Source organism: Ostrea edulis, chromosome 3 (assembly GCF_947568905.1).
Source record: "Ostrea edulis chromosome 3, xbOstEdul1.1, whole genome shotgun sequence".
NCBI lineage: Eukaryota > Metazoa > Mollusca > Bivalvia > Ostreida > Ostreidae > Ostrea > Ostrea edulis.
In genome coordinates, this window is record NC_079166.1 from 54419488 (window position 1) to 54439557 (window position 20070).

Sequence of the window (20070 nt, forward strand, 5' to 3'; positions counted from 1 at the left end):
TCTGGAAACTTTTTGAAAAATTTTCTTTCCTGTATACATGAATTATGTTAAATTTGATCCACCCTAACCCCGGGGTTAATAATGTTGATAAAAAGAAAACCTGAATCCACACAACAAAGGAAAGTATTGAATTGTACAAATTTGAATTTGAACTAGATGAAGATACTTGCATATTGATGTGACTAATCATGGTCCTGCTGTTATTGAAGGTTTTCAACGAAATTTCCCTATATAATCACATATAAAAAATTGATCCCCTATAGTGGGGCCTGTCCTACTCCCAGGGACCACAATTTGAATTTGCCTGGGGATGCCTGCATGCCAATATGTCTGTTGTTCTCACGAGGAATTGATCCCACCTTATTATTGCCTTGTCTTGTTTATCTTCCAATGACCCTGCATTTGAAGAAACTTGAATTCTCTTTTCCCAAGGATGATTTGTTTGATCGAAGCTGGAACAGTGGTTCAGGAAAATGTGATTAAGTTTACAGATAGACAACAGGTGATTAAAAACGCTCACCTGAGCTGTCAGCTCAGATGAACAAACAAGGTCAAAACCTTTGGTATTAGAACAAGAGGTCCGTGGGCCTCATCGCTCACTTGAGTCACCTTGGCCCATATTTAAAGATTTTCCCTATACATTTCTATGTAGAACTTTGATCACTATTGTGGTCCCAACCTACCCCCATAACTCTATTTACCTGCATATCCTATACATGGGGATAACTCCATTTACCTGCATATCAATACATGTGGATAACTCCATTTACCTGCATATCAATACATGTGGATAACTCCCATTTACCTGCATATCAATACATGTGGATAACTCCATTTACCTGCATATCAATACATGTGGATAACTCCATTTATCTGCATATCAATACATGTGGATAACTTCATTTGCCTGCATATCAATACATGTGGATAACTTCATTTACCTGCATATCAATACATGTGGATAACTCCATTTACCTGCATATCAATACATGAGGATAACTTCATTTACCTGATAAAGATATAGGGCTCACGGCGGGTGTGACCGGTAGACAGGGGATGCTTACTCCTCCTAGGCACTTGATCCCACCTCTGGTGTGACCAGGGGTTCGTGTTTGCCCAACTATCTATTTTGTATTGCTTATAGGAGTTATGAGATTGATCACTGTTCGTTATCTCCACCTTTCATGTAAGTCTAATCATGGCCATCCTATTGTTGAGATGAAGATTTTCCTAATATATTCTTATGTAAAACTTTGATCCTCTATTGTGGCACCACCCTACCAACGGGCTTCATGATTTGAACATATTTGAATTTGCACTAACTGGGGATGCTTGCATATTAATATGAGTAATCGTGGCTCTGTGGTTGTAGTGTAGTTGATAAAAAAAATATAAGACTTACTGGATGTTTTTAATATATTCATATGTAAATCTTTGATCCCCTGTGTAATGGCCCCAACCAACCCTATGGGGTCATGATTTGAGCAAGCTTGAATTGACACTACCCGGGGATGCTTGCGTATTAATATGGCAAATCATGACCCTACTGTTCTTGAGAAGATTTTTTCTAATATATCCCCACGTAAAAGTTTGATCCCTAATTGTGCCCCCCCCCCCCCCCCCATCCATACTTTCCGTGGGCCATGATTTAAACAAACTTGCACCTAGTCTATGTCAGGAAGCTTTTTCTGGTTCTTGAAAAGATTTTACAAGACATTCCATTTGATCTGCATGTAAAGCTTTGATCCCCTATTGTGGCCTTACCCTACCCCCCGGGGCCATGATTTGTGTCAATGGCGTGTATATTTCAACTTTTCTGGCCCAGTGGTTCTCGAGAAGATTTGAAACAATTCCACCCTATTTTTGTATTCTCTTTGTCATCTCCCCTTGAAGGAGACATGACTCTTCATTTAACGTTTTAAGGATAACCTTTGCTTTTGCGGATAGTAAAATAACATACATGACCTTTTTATAGAATGTTTTGTTCGACTTAGCGGTCCTTGAGAAAACAAGACACATATTATTCGTCCTTTAATTGAAATCCATGATTAGAAAACATAATGACATTTTGACCTGAAACTAATCGGAATAATTTGTTCCAGCACCCGTTTGACGGATTATTTTAACGCGCCACGTGTTTTCACATTTAGACAGCAGCAAGGCGTCCAGAACGCTTTTAACGTTCACAAAAATTAATGTTTCATCATGAAGTTTTGGTCAGACCGTCTACGGTTGGTTGCTTGTTTTAGGTCCCGTAGAGAATTTTTCACTCATATTGGGGCGTCGCCAGCTGTATGTGAAGCCCTGTGCTTATATATAGCACTTATGGCAGCAACAGTGAAAGTCAATTAACCTGTCGCGAAATGAATCCTCCGTTTTTAAGGTCATATTCGAAATACTCATGATTCTCACTTCTAAATGCTGAGCGTCTGCCAGAGGAGCAATCTCCATCTATATTTACATCTCAAATATTTGAAGCTCTCTTAAGTATTCAGTTTCTTCAAAAGAAAATTACAATAAAGGTGACTCGCTAGCATTTTTATATGTTTAGATCAAAATTGGTTGTATATTATCTTGGAAAACAGAGGACAGCCCATGAAACTTTCAAAGACTTCCGGGTATCACAGAGCTCTTATATATCTACTTGGCATCAAGTACTCCTTATGATTCCCTACTTCAGCAAGTGGACACATTGTTCCTCGACCTTCTTCCCTTAGAGTGGAAATAAGGACTTCCAAATCTGTCCCGACCCCCAAGAGCCACAGGGCGGTACCAGTACAGCACTAAACCCATTTATTGCAATTACCAGTAGTACGATACAGGGAGAATATCAAGTTCAGGCGAACTAAATAAACTTCAGGGCATCAACCACCTGTTGTCTGCATGGCATCAATTATCCTTTATGATCTCCGACTCCATCCAGTAAACACTTTGTCCCTTCCTTACACCACAGAGTAGAGATAGTCCCAACCCACCCTCAGTAGCCACCTGGTGGTACTCTTACATCCTCGAACTGAAAGCGAGAAATGATAGGCCTAGGGGCCCCCTATTTTGTTCCGCTGTTCGTTCTGTCTTAATTGTCATCAAACATTTGTGGCATAAGAGGCCGTCATGAAACTTGATCCCACCTCTGGCATGTGCAGGGGTCCATGTTTTTGTATTCTTTATAAGATTTATGAGATTGATCACTGTTCGTTATCTTCAATTATTCATGTACACATCTTGTACCCACTCATGTATTCAATAGAATACTGAACGTACCTCCGTCACAGAAGAGCTGATATCTTTAGGAGGAAATTTATTTATTACATATGCAAGTATAATAAATTTGGTAACCTACTTGTACAAGCAAAAGAATTAACACAGAATTATTTACTTTTTAAAAGACAAACAGACAATTAAAGCTCACAATGACAATATACCTACTAAATATATGATGACGATGATGAAATTGTACCGCAAAATCAGCAATTCGGCAATTGAATTCATACAATGTGTGTGATCTGTGTAAAGTCCGAGAAACAAACCACTTGTCTACATTGGAACAACTGAACTTTTGGATGTGTTTATTAATTTGGGGATTATGATTAGTGAAGGTGCAAGGTGCTGTAACAGGCACATGGCCGATAAAATGCTGAAGAAAGGTTTAGACAAAGATACAAATAAAAATGCTACACTATCGTATATGCACCACAACAAGTTTTACAGTTATTGAATAATGTACAGAAATATGCAGCTCCATCAAAACAAAACGTCTAACATTTAGCTTCAACCAATGACAAGTTTGACGAAACACCCTTCATGATCCTTCACTGTAAAGGATGACTTTCTGGATCAGTTCCATTATTTTCTTTCATCTGAAAATAAAATCAAAACACAATCTGGGAACATTGAAGTCTGTAGTAGTACATTGTGTTCTAAAATAGGTGACCTCTTTTCCTCTCCTTACTATACGGCACTGTGTCATGATTATATTCAGACACCATCTCTTTTTCATGGACTACATGTATGCCTTGGTTAAATTTTACAACAACAAAAAAACTATCAGTAAGTAGTTGCATCTCTAGTGACATGAACAATATGTATCTTATATTCTGAGTTAGCTTGAACACAATTCAAATCAATTGTCTTGAAATTGTATGATAAATGATAAAAAGTCACAGCCAAATAATTTGACAAAATTGTGAAAGAAACCTAACAGTGCAGATATCATATATTTTTTAAAAACAATATTTCATTTACTAATATTGATTGATTGATTGATGTTTTCCGCCACACGCAACAGTTTTTCAGTTATCTGGTGGCGCCCAGTTTTTATTGGTGGAAGAGAGTACCCACATACAATGTACCTGGGAAGAGACCACCAACCTTCTGAAAGTAAACTGAGAAACTTTCTCACTTACCGGCGCGAGCGGGATTCGAACCCACGCCGACAGGGGTGAGAGGCCGTGTGATTTTGAGCGTGATGCTCTAACCACTCAGCCACGGAGGCCCCCATTCACTAATAAGTGAATGGGATTGGGCAGCAGGCATAGCCTATTTCAGCCTAATACGTTTAATTTAAATATATTTATGAACTTTCATATACACTACATACTATATATTTAAGAACTTTCATATACACTACATACTATATTTAAGAACTTTCATATACACTACATGCTATATTTCAGAACTTTTACATACACTACATACTATATATTTAAGAACTTTCATATACACTTAACATACTATATTTAAGAACTTTCATATACACTACGTGCTATATTTCAGAACTTTTATATAACTACATAGTACTATGTTTATGATCTTTCATATACAAGGTCAAAGGTCCTAATATGAAATGAAATGTGAAGCCATAAGAAATCTATGTACAAAATACAAAAGTCCTACTTTAAATAACTAAGAGGATATTGAATATGTCAGGTTTTATTAACGAGGCCCACAGGCCTTATCGGTCACCTGAGTATTAGTGAAAAGTATCATTACTACACTGGGCTATGAAATCTTTTTAAAAAATTCTGTTCTGAATATCTAAGCTAAATTCTAATGTTAAGCAACAGTATAAAACAAGAGGTAGTGTGAGCAATGCTCACTAAGAATACCCCCACTTACCCCAATCTCCCAAAGGGTGTTGTTAATAGGTATAAATTACCCCTTTTCTGAGTGTAGAAAAGAAAGGGCATGACAAAACATTGGGTTGTCTCTTCTCTAGGAGTGTGCTTGACTTTTGACCTTTTGACGCCAAAATTGATAGGGTACATCTTCGTCCCATGGGTAGTCCATATGTACATGTATGATAAGGTGACTATTAAGGTGGAAAGGATAACGCTTTAAAGCCCGGAAACCATATTGCTACTTTGATGTCCAGTGTGCTTGACTTTTGACCCCAAATTCAATAGGGAACATCTTCGTCCCATGGGTAGTCCAAATGTTTGATATGGTGATTGTAAGTGGAAAGGATAATGCTTTAGAGCCCGGAAACCTGTTCCAGTATAGCCTCCCCCCCCCCCCCCCCCCCCCCCCAACTTTGTTGGGGAGGGGGGGATAACAAAATGTGTTCTTAAAACTTCAATGCCCTCAAAAGTGTATACACATGAAAGGCTTTACATAATATGTGTATTAACATTAAAAGATATGTCACTAATCTGGACCCATCCTAGAGTCAAAACCCAGGGTTGTGAAATTCAAAATTTTTTGTACACCCTTTTCTGCTATTCCTAAGTATGCATTTAGATTTTATACAGCATCAAATAATTCTTCAATTCATTATTATAATTTTGACACCACTCTGAAACCAAACCCTTACCCCTAGGATCATACAATTTACAATTTTGGTAAAGGACTACCTACTCCTTCTAAATATCCATTTAGTTTCAATTTAATATCAATATAGCACTAAAGATTTTGGTAGAGGCCTTCCTGCTCTACATATCTATGCATTTAGTTTTTCTTACACAAGTGCAGTTCTAAAGAAGATTTTTGAAAATTGGTCAATTTTGGGCAGTTTTTGCCCCACCCCTAAGACCCTAGGGTAGCAGGAGTCTTGAAATTTACAATTTATGTCCCCCTTGTCCCAAGGATGCTTCATACCAACTTTGTAAAGAATTCGAATAGTATGCAATTGGTTCTTAATAACTACCACTCCAATTCTTTTCAAATTAGGTATGAAGCATCATTGGGACAAGGGGGACATAAATTCTAAATTTCAGGACTCCAGCATCCCTGGGGCCCTAGGGGTGGGGCAAAAACTGCCCAAAATTGACAAATTTTCAAAAATCTTCTTCTTAAGAACTACACACATGTAAGAAAAACTAAATGCATGGTGATGCTACAGCAGGAAGGCCTCTACCAAAATTTTAAATTTCATGATCCCCGGGGTAGGGTTCTGACCCCAGGGCGGGGCCAAACTTGGTATATAGTGTTTATGTGTAAAACACTTAAATAACATCTTTAGTGTGGTTGATACTATATTGACACTAAATAGATATTTAAAAAGAGCAGGTAGTCATTTACCAAAATTATAAATTTGATGATCCCAGGGGTAGGGGTTTTGGTGTCAGGGTGGGCCAAAATGGTCAGTTATTAAATGTGTGAACAATAGACATTTTTAACTTCTCCTTGATAACTATCATTCCAATTCTTTTCATATTTGGGATGAAGCATATTTGGAACAAGGGGGACATAGATTGGAAATTTAATGATCCCCGGGGTAGGGGTTCTGACCCCAGGGCGGGGCCAAACTTGGTATATAGTGCTAAATGGATAGAGCAGGTACAGTCCCTGAAACGTTCTTCTTTCCCACTTGAACGGGGAGCGAACGGTGAACGCACGGTGAACGAATGCAGAGCGAACGGTTAACGGTGAGTGAACGCAGAGCGCAAAGTGAACGCTGAACGAACGCTGAACGCAAAATGGGCTATTTACTCGGAATGTTTCGGATTTTCCCCTGGGATTTTACTTATTTCATAATCAAGTAATAAAATACATGTACATGTATATTTCATCAATTAATAAAAAATGAAATTAACCGGAATCGTGATACAGCATATTTTACAATTCTGGATATATTCAATGTAATATATTCTTGTACAAGTACCTAGTATACATGTATATATTTCATGAAATTATCGCAAATTGTACATTAATACACGCAACAGTCATACACAAACAAAAACAAATTTCGTATGTTCATTGTGTATACATGTACCATTACATGTACAGATACATTTAATGCATGGGTATAATATATAAACAATGCATGTGAAAAGGAAAACACTATAGTCTACATGTGTAGTGACATCCAGAATTACAGGTATTCATGTATGGCTTCAAACTTTACAAGGTTGATAGTTTGGGATATCTGTAATTAACAAACACCCCCAAAAGGAGCCAAGATAGATGCAGTAAACAAACAATACGGACGGTATACCCTGTGTCAACACCTCGATCAACACTCCTAACAGTATTAAATATTCCTTCCTAAATTTTGTCATTCATTTGTTGCAGCTACATCGACCCGAGGAAATAATCCTAGAATTTATGCACATGTAAGTACAAAACTTACTATTTTTATTATTTATGTGACCATAAATTGCAGTTAGATCGTGCAATATATTTGTATATATTTGATGTAGATAAAACTGTTTATTGTACTGAACTACCCGTAGAATGTTAAAAGGCTAATTGCATAAATGTACAAGATAAACAATTACATCTTTGGATTAAGGACAAATGTTACAAAAGTTTCAAATTTGGCAAGTGTACTAAATATCAGTTTACTGACAATGTCTTTCATAAATATAGGCGCAAAAATAGCTACATCAGTTTGACATTCTGACACGTACATACGGTACAATGTACATTATATAGCATCATTTGTTTTTATTTTTCAAAGTAGGAGGGGGGTGACTTGTTTAAAACTCTTGTCAAGCAATGCAAAATAATTATAATAATTTGTGCTTTTGACCGAACTTGTAAATGCTAAATCGTGAACACAGAGGAAGAGGTTTTCATTACCTGAAACTGCCTTATTTTTTGTACTTGGGTGAAATTCATAACGACAAGCTCTTACATGTATATTCGTCTCTCATTTAGAAGTTTTTTTTTAACAAAAGCTCAAATGAACCTTTTCGGCATTCACAGTGGATAATCCTGACATTTTGTACTTCAAAATTAAATTTCTGATATAGCAAGAAAGTATCCTGCCAGTCTTACGCACATGTTCAATTTTCATTTTTGCCTTGCTATCAAGATTGGTCCTTTCACTTTGGTGTTCCGAATGACAATGAAAAGACTGAACGATGAACGAATGGTGAGCGCACGCTGAACGCTTTGTGAACGGTGAACGAACGATGAGCGCACGCTGAACGCAAAACTATGAATGGAGAGCGCACGGTGAACACACGCTGAACGAACGGTGAACGCATGGTGAGCAAACGGTGAGCGAACGGAAAAATGGTAAAGTAGAACGTTTCAGGGACTGTATGTAGTCTTTTACCAAAATTGTAAATTTGATTTTCTCCAGAGTAAGGGTTCTGACCCCAGGGTGGTGCCAAACTTAGTATATAGTATGTATGTGTAAGTTTGCTGATACTGTATAAAATCTAATTGCATACTTAGAGATAGCAGAAAAGGATGTACAAAAAATGGTGAATTTCATAACCCAGGGTCATGACTTTAGGATGAGTTCAAATTAGTCATATCTTTTGATAATTCCAATGTTATTTATTACAATTGTTTTGATTGGACAATAATAAAGCTAAACAAGAGTTTACACATCAATAAATCCAAAAACGTGATGTATTCATACACGCCTGAAAACAAATAACATAGTGTGAGGAAACTATTAAAATTTTTGCAATTGTTAATAAAGTGAATGAATTGGAATTATAAGAATCAAACATTCTTTTTGAAGAATTTATCGATGTGTAAACTCCGGACATTTTACTCACAAACTTAACATAAAAGTGCTTTGCACTTTTATTCAGTTTGTGAGTAAAATGTCCGGAGTTTACACATCGATAAATTCTTCAAAAAGAATGTTTAATCCTATAATATTTTTAATGTTAATACACCTAATATTTAAAGCCTTTCATCAGTGTATGCACTTTTGAGGGCAGTAAAGTTTTAAGAACACATCTTGTTTATACTGTTGCTGAACATTAGAATTTAGCTTAGATATTCAGAACAGGAATTTTTTTCTAGATTCCATTGCCCATGGAAGTAGTGATACTTTTTCACTTGCATTCAGGTGACCGATAAGGCCTGTGGGCCTCTTGTTTTTTCACATGTGTGGTTCTTGAGAAGAAGATTTTTGAAAATTGATCAATTTTGTACAGTTTTTGCCCCGGCCCTTAGGGCCCCAGGGGTGCTGGAGTCCCATTGTCTTAATGATGCTTCATACCAAATTTGAAAAGAATTTGAATGGTAGTTATCAAGAAGAAGTTAAAAATGTTCAATTGTTAACGCATGATGGACGACGACGGACCTAAAAATGTTCTATTGTTCACACATTCAATAGCTGAGCATTTTGGCCCCACCCTGATACAAAAACCTGGGATCATCAAAATCACAATTTTGGTAAAGGACTACCTGCTCTTTCTAGATATCCATTTAGTTTCAATTTAGTATCAATAGCACGATATATGTTATTTAAGTGTTATACACATTACTACTATATACCAAGTTTGGCCCTGCCCTGGGGTCAGAACCCCTTCCCCAGCAATCATGAAATATACATGTAGATGTACAATTTTGGTAGAGACTTTCCTGCTCTACATCACCATGGATGTAGTTCTTCTTACACATGTGCGGTTGTAGAGAAGAAGACTCTTGAAAATGGTCAATTTTTGCCCCACCTCAAGCCCCATGAGTGCAGGAGTTCTGAAATTTACAATTAATGTCCCTCTCATACCAAATTTGAAAAGAATTGGAATGGTAGTTACATGTGTATGAAGAAGTTAAAAATGTTCAATTGTTAATGCACGACGCACATCGCACAACAACGACCACAGACCGATTGCAATAGGTCACCTGCGTAAACTTAGGTGACCCGGTTGCTGCTAATAAACTTGAATATGCACTATATCAGGAAGCTTTCATGTAAATTTCGACTTTTCTGGGCCAGTGATCATGGAGAAGAAGTCGAAAATATTAAAAGTTTACAGACGGACAAGGGACAAAATATGATTAGAGAAGCCTTTGGTTAAGGTGAGCTAAACAACTAATTACTATCATTTAATTATTATAACATATATACAATGTAAATACAAGCAGACACGTCACTGTGGCATTATATAATCGTGCAGTTGCAAATATAAACAAATTACCTAACAATGAAATACCATGGAAAGTGCGTTACTTTTTTGAGCAATTTTTCATACGAGTGTTACTTAACCAGTAATTGCGTTATTTTTTTTGAGCAATTTTTCATATGAGTGTTAAATAACTAGTAATTATGGATTGGTTTTAGAGATGAGGTATACCTACGAAATAAAGTCTACAAACACCAAAAAAAATTTAGTTACCCATGAATATTGACAGAGCTATGTCTACCAACTTTAATATACACTACATTAACGACAATTATACTACTTATAACCTATCTTTTTATCAGCAAATCATGAGTCTTTACAGATTATACAGTAGTTACAATAAAAACATTCACTTACACATACCTTTAAACCACGTCTTCTTCTCATACAAAAAAACACTCCGATCACTAGTAGGGCTATAAGTGCAATGCCAATGCTACATCCAATTATGATGCTGAAAAAAGAATTGCTCAAATAAGTACCAATTAGAGTACGAGTTTAACAAAATTAATATCTAATACTCACATAATGGGAAATCTTTCACCTTAAAAAATTATGAAAATACACAATACATATTATTATTTCGGTACGGTGAAATTCTGATCAAAGATTCAATATAGAACATGTCTTAGTTGTATAAGCAACTATATAATACTACCATCATACATTGTATATGTTTAATGATAACATTTCCTATGGCTTTTCAGGGTTTAGAATAAATACATGTTGTTTCAATCTGCAAATAATGTTGAGATAATGACATTAATCTAGTAGCCCAAGGGAGTGAAGTTGGCCAAAATTTATAACAAGAGGCCCATGGGCCATATTGCTCACCTGAGTAACCCTGCCATCGTTCAGCTTTTGCAATTTTTAAAGGATTTCTTTAATCAATCTTTATTCCCATGAAAAATTTTGACCCGGCCCATATTGTGGCCTAAACCTAGCCCCAAAGGATCACAAAATAATAAAAATGAATTCACATAACACAAAAATGCCTCAACACAAATTACATGATCTTGCTGTTCTGTATAAGACTAAGGTCACAAGGTCATAAAGTATGGTTTGAAATGAAAGATCTTGCCATAAGAAATCTAAATACAAAATACAAAAGCTCAATCAGAAGATATTGAATAGATCAAATTTTTATTACAAGTAGGTCAAACTTTCAGGTCAAGATTAAGAGGTCAAACACTGAAATAACGAAGGTCTTCTCATAACAAGAGGCCCATAAGCCTTATCGGTCACCTTACCAGTGAAAAAGTATCACTATTCCCAGGGGCTGTGAAATCTAGAAGAAAATCCTGTTCTGAATATCTTAACTAAATTCTTATGTTCAGCAACAGTATAAAACAAAAGATGTATTCTTAAAATTTCACTGGATGCTCTCAAAAGTGCATTCACTGATGAAAGGCTTTACATAATATAATAGGTGTATTAACATCAAAACACTACAAGATATCACTAATTTGGACCCATCCTCGAGCCAAAACCCTGGGTTGTGAAATTCACCATTTTTTTGTAAATCCTTTTCCCTTATTCCTAAGTATTCATTTAGATTTTATACATCTAAATATCCATTTAGTTTCAATTTAGGATCAATAGTACTAAAGAAGATGTTACTCAAGTGTCTTACACATATTAAACACTATATACCAAGTTTGGCCCTGCCCTGGTGTCAGAAACCCTACCCTGGGGATCATGAAATTTATAATTTGGTAGAAGCCTTCCTCCTCTACATCATGATACATTTTCAATTTTTGGCAGTTATTTGTCCCACTGTTAAGGCACCTGGAGACCTGAAATTTACAGTACATGTCCCCCTTGTCCCAAAGATGCTTCATACCAAATTTGAAATGAATTGGAATGGTAGTTATTAAGAAGAAGTTAAAAATGTTCAACGACAGACACAGACCAATTGCAATAAATTACCTGAGTGACTCAGGTGACCTAAAAATATTGGATTGGAAAACAAATAATTTAATAATGAATGTATTTGTGGTAGAGTATATTTACATGTATTTTATAAAATAAAACAAGTATGGAAACCTATTTTCAACATCTCTAAATATTACTGTGCATTCAAACGGTATAATGAAACAAACCCACACAAAATCCATTGACATGTCTTGTGGATTTCTTGCATATGTGGACTTTTTTTGTTGTGAGCTCCCAGAAATAACATTTCAGGAGCCCTTATGGCTCCTGGAAATTTCAGTTGTTTCAACCCTGAAACCTATAGTCCCCTCCGGTTTTACAAACCGGTAGGACAATGAAGAAGAGGCCCAAGGGCCACATCGCTCACCTGAGTCACTTGGCTCATACTTAAAGATTTTCCCTATATATTCGTATGCAAAATTTTGATCCCCCCCTTGTGACCCCATCCTCCCCTGGGGGCCATGATTTGAACAAACTTGAATCTGTATTATGTCAGGAAGCTTTCATGTAAATCTCAGCTTTTCTGGCTCAGTGGTTCTTGAGAAGAAGATTTTTAAAGATTTATCCTATATATTAATATGTAAAAATTTGATCCCCTATTGTGGCCCCATCCAACCCCCGGGGGCCATGATTTGAAGAAATTTAAATCTGCACTATGTCAGGAAGCTTTCATGAAAATTTCAGCTTTTCTGCTCCAGTGGTTCTTGAGAAGAAGATTTTTAAATGACCCCACCCTCTTTTTGCATTTTTGTGATTATCTCCCCTTTGAAAAGGACATGACGCTTCATTTGAACAAACTTGAAAGCCCTTCACCCAAGAATGCTTTGTGGCAAGTTTGGTTGAAATTGGCCCAGTGGTTCTTGAGAAGATGAAAATGTGAAAAGTTTACGACGCCGACAACAGACAAATTTTGATCAGAAAAGCTCACTTGAGCCTTCGGCTCAGGTGAGCTAAAAAGCTCACTAATGAGCTAAAACTGTACCTTTGTTTATTTGACATTTTAGAGGGATTGTCTTGCATGGTTGATTGTGTTGTATATCCCTCTGTGGTGGAAACTTGTGATCTGGGGTCTAATGGACTTTCAGTGAGAGTGTCAGTTTTGGACAAACTTGTGGTAGAATCTTGGAAACTTGTCGTTTTCCTTTTTTGACAAATTGGGTCTAAAAAAAGTAACAATTACACATATCAGATGTTTTACATGCATAATTCTTTTAAATCTCCTAAATAATATTTTGTTCATGAAAGCAATGCATATTTCAGCCTTCTCTTTTAAAATATTTCATGCTTTGATCAACTCAAGTAATGACAATCCAACCCAACATCAAATCATATGACTTTGTTCAAAAAGACATTCTTCGATTTTCATTATTCGATCTATATACCAAGTTTTCTTAGTTAATTGTTCCCCAAATCGAAGTTTGGAAAGTAATATTTTGCTGGGTTTTTTCTTCTTTTCTTTCTAACATATTGTTTTTACTCTCTTCCTATATCTTTTAGGTAATAAGTGACATAATGAAAATCAGGAAAAAAATACTTTGATGAAAATTTTATGAAAATCAGTCAATGCATATATCTCATGTAATACATATGTACAACAATGTAGCTAAATTATTCATGATCACCTACATTTCACAGTTCATTGACTTGGTTAAAGACCAAAACCTAATTAGTCCCATACCGGTTTGTAAAAACCGAAAGGGGACTACATGTATATAGCTTAATTCTTCTTCATCTGTCCCTCTGTCTGACTGTCAATTTTTTATTGTACAACAAAACATTAAACTAATTCGATACTGGTAAACATGGTGACTTGGTACCAATGTATTGGGTCACAGTTCAAGGTCAAACATCAAATGTATGTTCTCTTGAATATTAAGTACAGTCGTCAAGTTTTGCGGGTGCCAGTGTCGCATAATTCATGTTCCAGGGAGTTTAGCATTCCGGCCAGAACCCTAAATACTTATAATTTTCATTCCGGGCTATAATTTTCATTCGATCTGGCCCACGCAAGTTTGATTCCGGCCATAAGGCACACATTTATCCTTTAAAACTTTGAAACATTTCAGGAACATTTCTTATGAAATTTATTTTTCATCAGGATATACAATAATTAAACACTAAATTAATAGGAGTCTATCATTAAAGGCTGAGGTTTTCAACCGGTCGGTTTTCCTCAGGTAAGTTAAGTGCAGGGCGGAGCTAATTTAAGGCAGGTGTGAAGCCCCGAGCCCAAGGGATCCGTGCTAGCTGTGTATACCGTCCCCAATACACAGGGTGTTATCTGTGTTACCTGCATTACCTGTACGTTTTTGTAAAAATTCATGGTAGTCACTTTTTTTTGGTGCAGGTTAATTGAAACATTGATAATTAAACCTAGTGAATCAAACGTAAATATTAAAGCTCGATAAATTTATTTTATATAAGTGAGAATGTTAGCCATTAAAAACTTAGGCAGAATATTCTTTATTCAAAGTTTTCTTGTATCCATTTGACTGCCTTCATTTGTTGGATATCCAGTATCCGACAATGTATGACTGCCAAACATACAGTTTCCGACGGGAGTTCCTGAGTACTGATTTTCTGGCTATGTACAGCTGATGTACTGATGATCGTCTTACGCCCCATGATGACGAAATATTCCAAAACAGTTTAGAAAGTTTTATTCTGTTTTTCTGGACCGCACACCAGATTTCTCGATCTGGCTACCAAAGTTGTCTGTGTGACTCGTCCATAACGCATGGCCCACAAAAACAAGATATTTGTATTTTCTGACAGTTCCTTCAATAACTGCATGGTCTAGACAAAGCATTTGTTCTTCCTCGATCTGGATCCGGATCCCAATTCCAACCATTATACGCAAGAAAGAGTTGAATTTTTGTCACCATGTTTCGAGGGGAAAGTTACGCTTATAAATTTTCAACTGAGTGTTAACAAAATTTCTTTAACGTACAATGTATCTACTCATAATTAATCTGTTTAGCATATTGCATAAAATCGATGTCCATATAAATTATATTCAACAATTCATAATAATTATTATCAATCATACCCATTCCTTAGCATAACCTACTCTAGCTATACTCTAGCTTCATACTCTAGCTATTACAATTTATGTAATCGTATGCAAAATTTACTACTATTATTGTGTGACTATCTCTACATGAAAAAGCCAAAACCATTTCTCTCTTGAGCAGGTTTACACGGTACGTAAGCATCAAAAGATTGCACGGACGCCTCGATCACCAGTTAAGATAGATAAGGTATACATAAAGACTATATTAGTACTTTTATTAAATGTCCATCAATTTCTAGCAGCCAATCTGAAGCTTAATTTCTCCTGATTGACAAGGGTTCACAGACCAGGTAATTTGAAGGTGATGCTTAATATTTTCAGTCTTTAAAGCCGGATACATGTAAATAAGAAATATTAATAAAATGTGCTTCCCAACACAATGACTACTCGAATCTCAAATTGCAATATGTACTCAATCTCCATAATCACGCATGCTTTAAAGCACTTAAAATGAATATAGGTAAATGCTATTTAAAGGAAGAGCCAACAATAACTATTCTCAAAACAAGTTTCCCACTTATCATAATTATGAAGGTGTGAAAATGGGATACATCTACATATTATGTAGGTATAACTATAGCTGCAGTCACATACCACAGGAAATTGTTATCTAGAAGTATAGACCTTTGGAACTATGTGTTCTATCAGTACACCATAGCATATGATATGAGAAAATACCAGTTCACAGAAAATTGTCTTCAAAGCACTAGGTGCTAGACCTACAGCAAGAAGTATCTCTGATACTACATTTGTACCTCATCATACATAGGAATGATTTTGACTGTTTCCTTATTCTCCTCTTTTCATTTTCTGATCAATTATTTGGATGTTTCACTGACGTCACATACATGCATGGTGACACCTATCGTAAGAGGTAGAATGAAAAAAGTTTGCGGTTCACCGATTGAAACTGGAACGAAAATTACTGAGAAACCCAGAACCTAAATTATGAGTTTATAATTACTCGATATAGCTGGAACATTAATTATATGCGACAACGGGTAGAAATTTGTATTTTTTCCTAGTCTTTGTACCTGAATAGTGCAGTTGATTTCCAACATTCCTATCCTGGTTCCCCAATTTCCCCATTTACCATAACCTTCGGATCATAATGAACTTTGAATATTGTACGTTGTGGTCCAGTAATTTTTGCGACGGGTAGGGGACTATGTATTGCCATGCTATACTCTCAGAATGCTTGTTGAATTAGAGAACGCGTACTAGCTTGCAATACTGCAAGTCACATCTACCAAGCCTCTTAAACAATCTTTTTTCCCTCTGTGTTATTATTTTATTATCATAATTTTTTCCTTAAAATTTTATGAATGCCATAAGTACTCTTTTCTATGAAATAAGAAACTTGGATATAAACTTTAAGCTGGTGGGGATGTGACTCAATCCACTAATTCTTATTAACCTTGTATAGAACCGAACTAAAACTGTTTCTCTACTTCATTTGCCAGTGTTAGAGCTTTTTACATGGCAATAGCATCGTATTTATCATGATTAACTTGTAGAATAATCATCCAATATTAACTGAATCCTCACGTCTTGGAAAGTAAACCCACGAAATAAATTAAGCTGTAAAAGGTAGACAAAGCAGTGACAATTAATAGCTGGTGTCGCTGAATTCCCACTTTTCAATATGGAGTCCACTCTGACTCTCCCATGCACATGTCACGATATAAATGTGGGGTTAACAGTCAGAAGAATCTCGGATTAGCTATCAACTAGTGTACAGGCGACAATCAATATTGAAAAATAAAATCAATAATCGGAATCGAAGAGCCAAAAACGATCCACAATCCATTGTCGGCGACAATATAGTTTCATCACTAGCGCATACACCGATGAAAGGCTTTACATACATGTAATATAATAGGTGTATTAACATTAAAACATCAAAAGATATGACTAATTTGGACCCATCCTAGAGTCAAATCCCTGGGTTGTGAAATTCACTGTTTTTTGTACATCCTTTTCTGCTATTCCTAAGTATGCATTAAGATTTTATGCAGTATCAGCAAACTTGTACACATAAATATGATACTAAGATTTGACCCCACCTGGAGTCAGAACCTCTACCCCAGGTATCATCAAATTTACAATTTTGGTAAAAGACTACCTGCTCTTTCGAAATATCAATTAATTTCAATTTAGTATCAATAACACTACGTACAGAAGATGTTAATTAAGTGTCTTACACAAACACTATGTAGTAATTTTGGCCCTGCCCTGTTGGTAAAGGCCTTCCTGCTCTACATCACTATGCATTTAGTTTTTCTTGCAGGTGTGATGTTCTTGAGAAGAAGATGCTTGAAAATTGGTCAATTTTGGGCAGTTTTTGCCCTAACCCTAGGGCCCCAGGGGTGCTGGAGTCCGGAAATTTTCAATTCATGTCCCCCTTGTCAAAAAGATGCTTCATACCAAATTTGAAAAGAATTGGAAGTGGTAGTTATCAAGAAGAAGTTAAATACGTTCAATTGTTAACGCATGTCGCACCACGACGGAAGGCAACCAATTGCAATAAGTCACCTAGCATACTCAGGTGACCTAAAAATTAAACAATTGAAGACCTTAATTTTTAGCATAAATATCATCACCAAAATTCAAAATCTTCAGTACACATCACATCTGATAGGACCCGGTATCCAACCAGGGGGATAGTTGGATTATCTGGCAGTGGTGTAAAAAGGAAACTTAATTCATTATAACTGTAGTGCTCTTGTTTACATATATTAACAATTTCAATAAATTACAGTAGAACGATATTTCTCGTTTCCGACTCTTTGTCATTTTAAAATACATTGATCGTTTTATCATTTTACAAAGCATAACACAAATTTATGTATCGGAAATACTGAACTGAATGTGATAACGGTGATTATCGCTGTGAAAAACTACTGATTTTCGTAAAATATAAGTGTTGTTTATCAATTAAAGTATTAGATATACAACATGCATGCAAATGTAAATGTATTCAAATAAAAAATCCTAAAGTGTTTATTTACCTGTTAAATAGAACATGCAAGAAAAAAATTACTAATTATAGGTGTCATATTCATTAACTTCGATTTCTCAAACCCTCAGATATCACATAGTTTTTCTTCAGTCCTAACAAGTTTCGAGATATCGAAGTTTACCTGTATCTCAGAATGATTGCTTATATACAGTGTATGTCCAACGCAGTAAATTTCATCTTTACTTATTTGCTCAATGACCTGTATATGAATACATTGGGATAAACAGAAATGAATATTTTTTACTGTGGCAATAAAAGAAAATGATGCAACAAGAGGCCCATAGGCCTTATCGGTCATCTGAGTATTAGTTATTAAGTATCACTAGTCCCAAGGCCTACGAAATCTAAAAATGGATCATTTATCAAAGCAAAATATACTGTGCATGTGTCTTACATTTATCTACATCAGATAGATTGTAATGGTCAGGACAGGTACCACACTCCTTTACTCGGTACTGCAGCACAGTTGATCCATTTTCATCCCTACTCAACACTGGACAGCCATTCCCTTATAAATATAATGTCAACAACAATGAAAAAATATATTGTTTTCAATAAATCTCAAGCATATGACCAAGAGGCTTATTGACCACATTACTCACTTAAGACATCATGCTAATTACATAAAATTTATGGCCTGCAAGTGTTGGTTGAAATGTTTGCATATAGTGTAAATTGTCAAACTCCTTAAAACAAGCAATACTCGAGCGCTCTACAAAATACACCCGCAAAATGAATTCAGAAATGCAGTGTAGTAATCAAAGAAAAAAATTAACATTCAAAGAAACCATTCATTGATCCAAAAACGGCTCCCATATTGTTCTTTTGGCACTTAATCCAAATACTTAAATCAACTTAATCAGAAATTGATGATAAAATCATTCAATTTTTTTCCTTCAAATCAAATTTGAAAATTGGAATGGTACAGACCCTGAAGCGTACTACTACACCACTTGCACGGAATGGTACGAAACAATTCTTGCATGAAACGGTGAACGGTTTGCATGAAACGCTGAACGATCTGCATGGAACGGTGAACGGTTTGCACGAAACGCTGACCACCATGTAGGCGTGGCTTGCACGCGCTTTGTGAACGGTCTGCACGAAACGGTAGGCATGGCCTGCGCGCTTTGATTTTTTCTGTATTATATGGTTCAAATAATTTCAATATAATTGCAGTATTCTAGATATTTAACAAGAGCAACGCCAACGTGGCATAATACGCCCGTAGATTTTGCTCAAGGAAAACATATTTTAGTGGGATTCATATTTTAGTGAAGTTAGCACTGTCCTCTGTGAGCTAATTCATTATTATGCTTGTAGAAATGGATATCAATATATAAAGAGGGATAGCCTTAGAATGCGCTACTTCATAAATATGCTAACGGTTCGGTTTGTATCCTGCCCACAAGGTTTTCCTAATAAGTGATACTACGACCTTGATCTTTGACCTTGAAAAACACTTGGCACCTTCCTCTCATCATGATGATCAAATATACCAAGTTATAATCTCCTGGAGCTTACGGTTTGGTTTGTATCCTGCCCACAAGGTTTTCCTAATAAGTGATACTACGACCTTGACCTTTGACCTTGAAAAACAATAGGCATCTTCCTCTCACCATGGTGATCAAATATACCAAGTTATAATATCCTGGAGCTTACGGTTCGGTTTGTATCCTGCCCACAAGGTTTTCCTAAAAAGTGATACTATGACCTTGACCTTT

General features: G+C 36.0%; 1 protein-coding gene across 8 annotated transcripts in view; it reads right to left on the bottom strand.

Annotated features, from left to right (window-relative positions):
* Positions 1–3285: 3285 nt before the first annotated feature.
* Positions 3286–20070, bottom strand: part of LOC125675165 (uncharacterized) — a 79814-nt gene continuing 63029 nt past the window's right edge. For 4 of the 8 annotated variants that reach the window (XM_056158155.1, XM_056158163.1, XM_056158158.1 and 1 more), the window contains 4 exons: positions 18741–18854; positions 13234–13411; positions 10674–10770; positions 3286–3857 (listed from right to left, as the gene is read on the bottom strand). In XM_056158155.1, coding sequence (XP_056014130.1) covers positions 3810–3857; positions 10674–10770; positions 13234–13411; positions 18741–18854 — 437 coding nt within the window. In that variant the 3' untranslated portion in view covers positions 3286–3809. Of the gene's footprint in view, positions 3858–10673; positions 10861–13233; positions 13412–18740; positions 18855–20070 lie in introns of those variants that run through there. The other 4 variants (XM_056158156.1, XM_056158161.1, XM_056158160.1 and 1 more) reach the window with 2 other exon arrangements.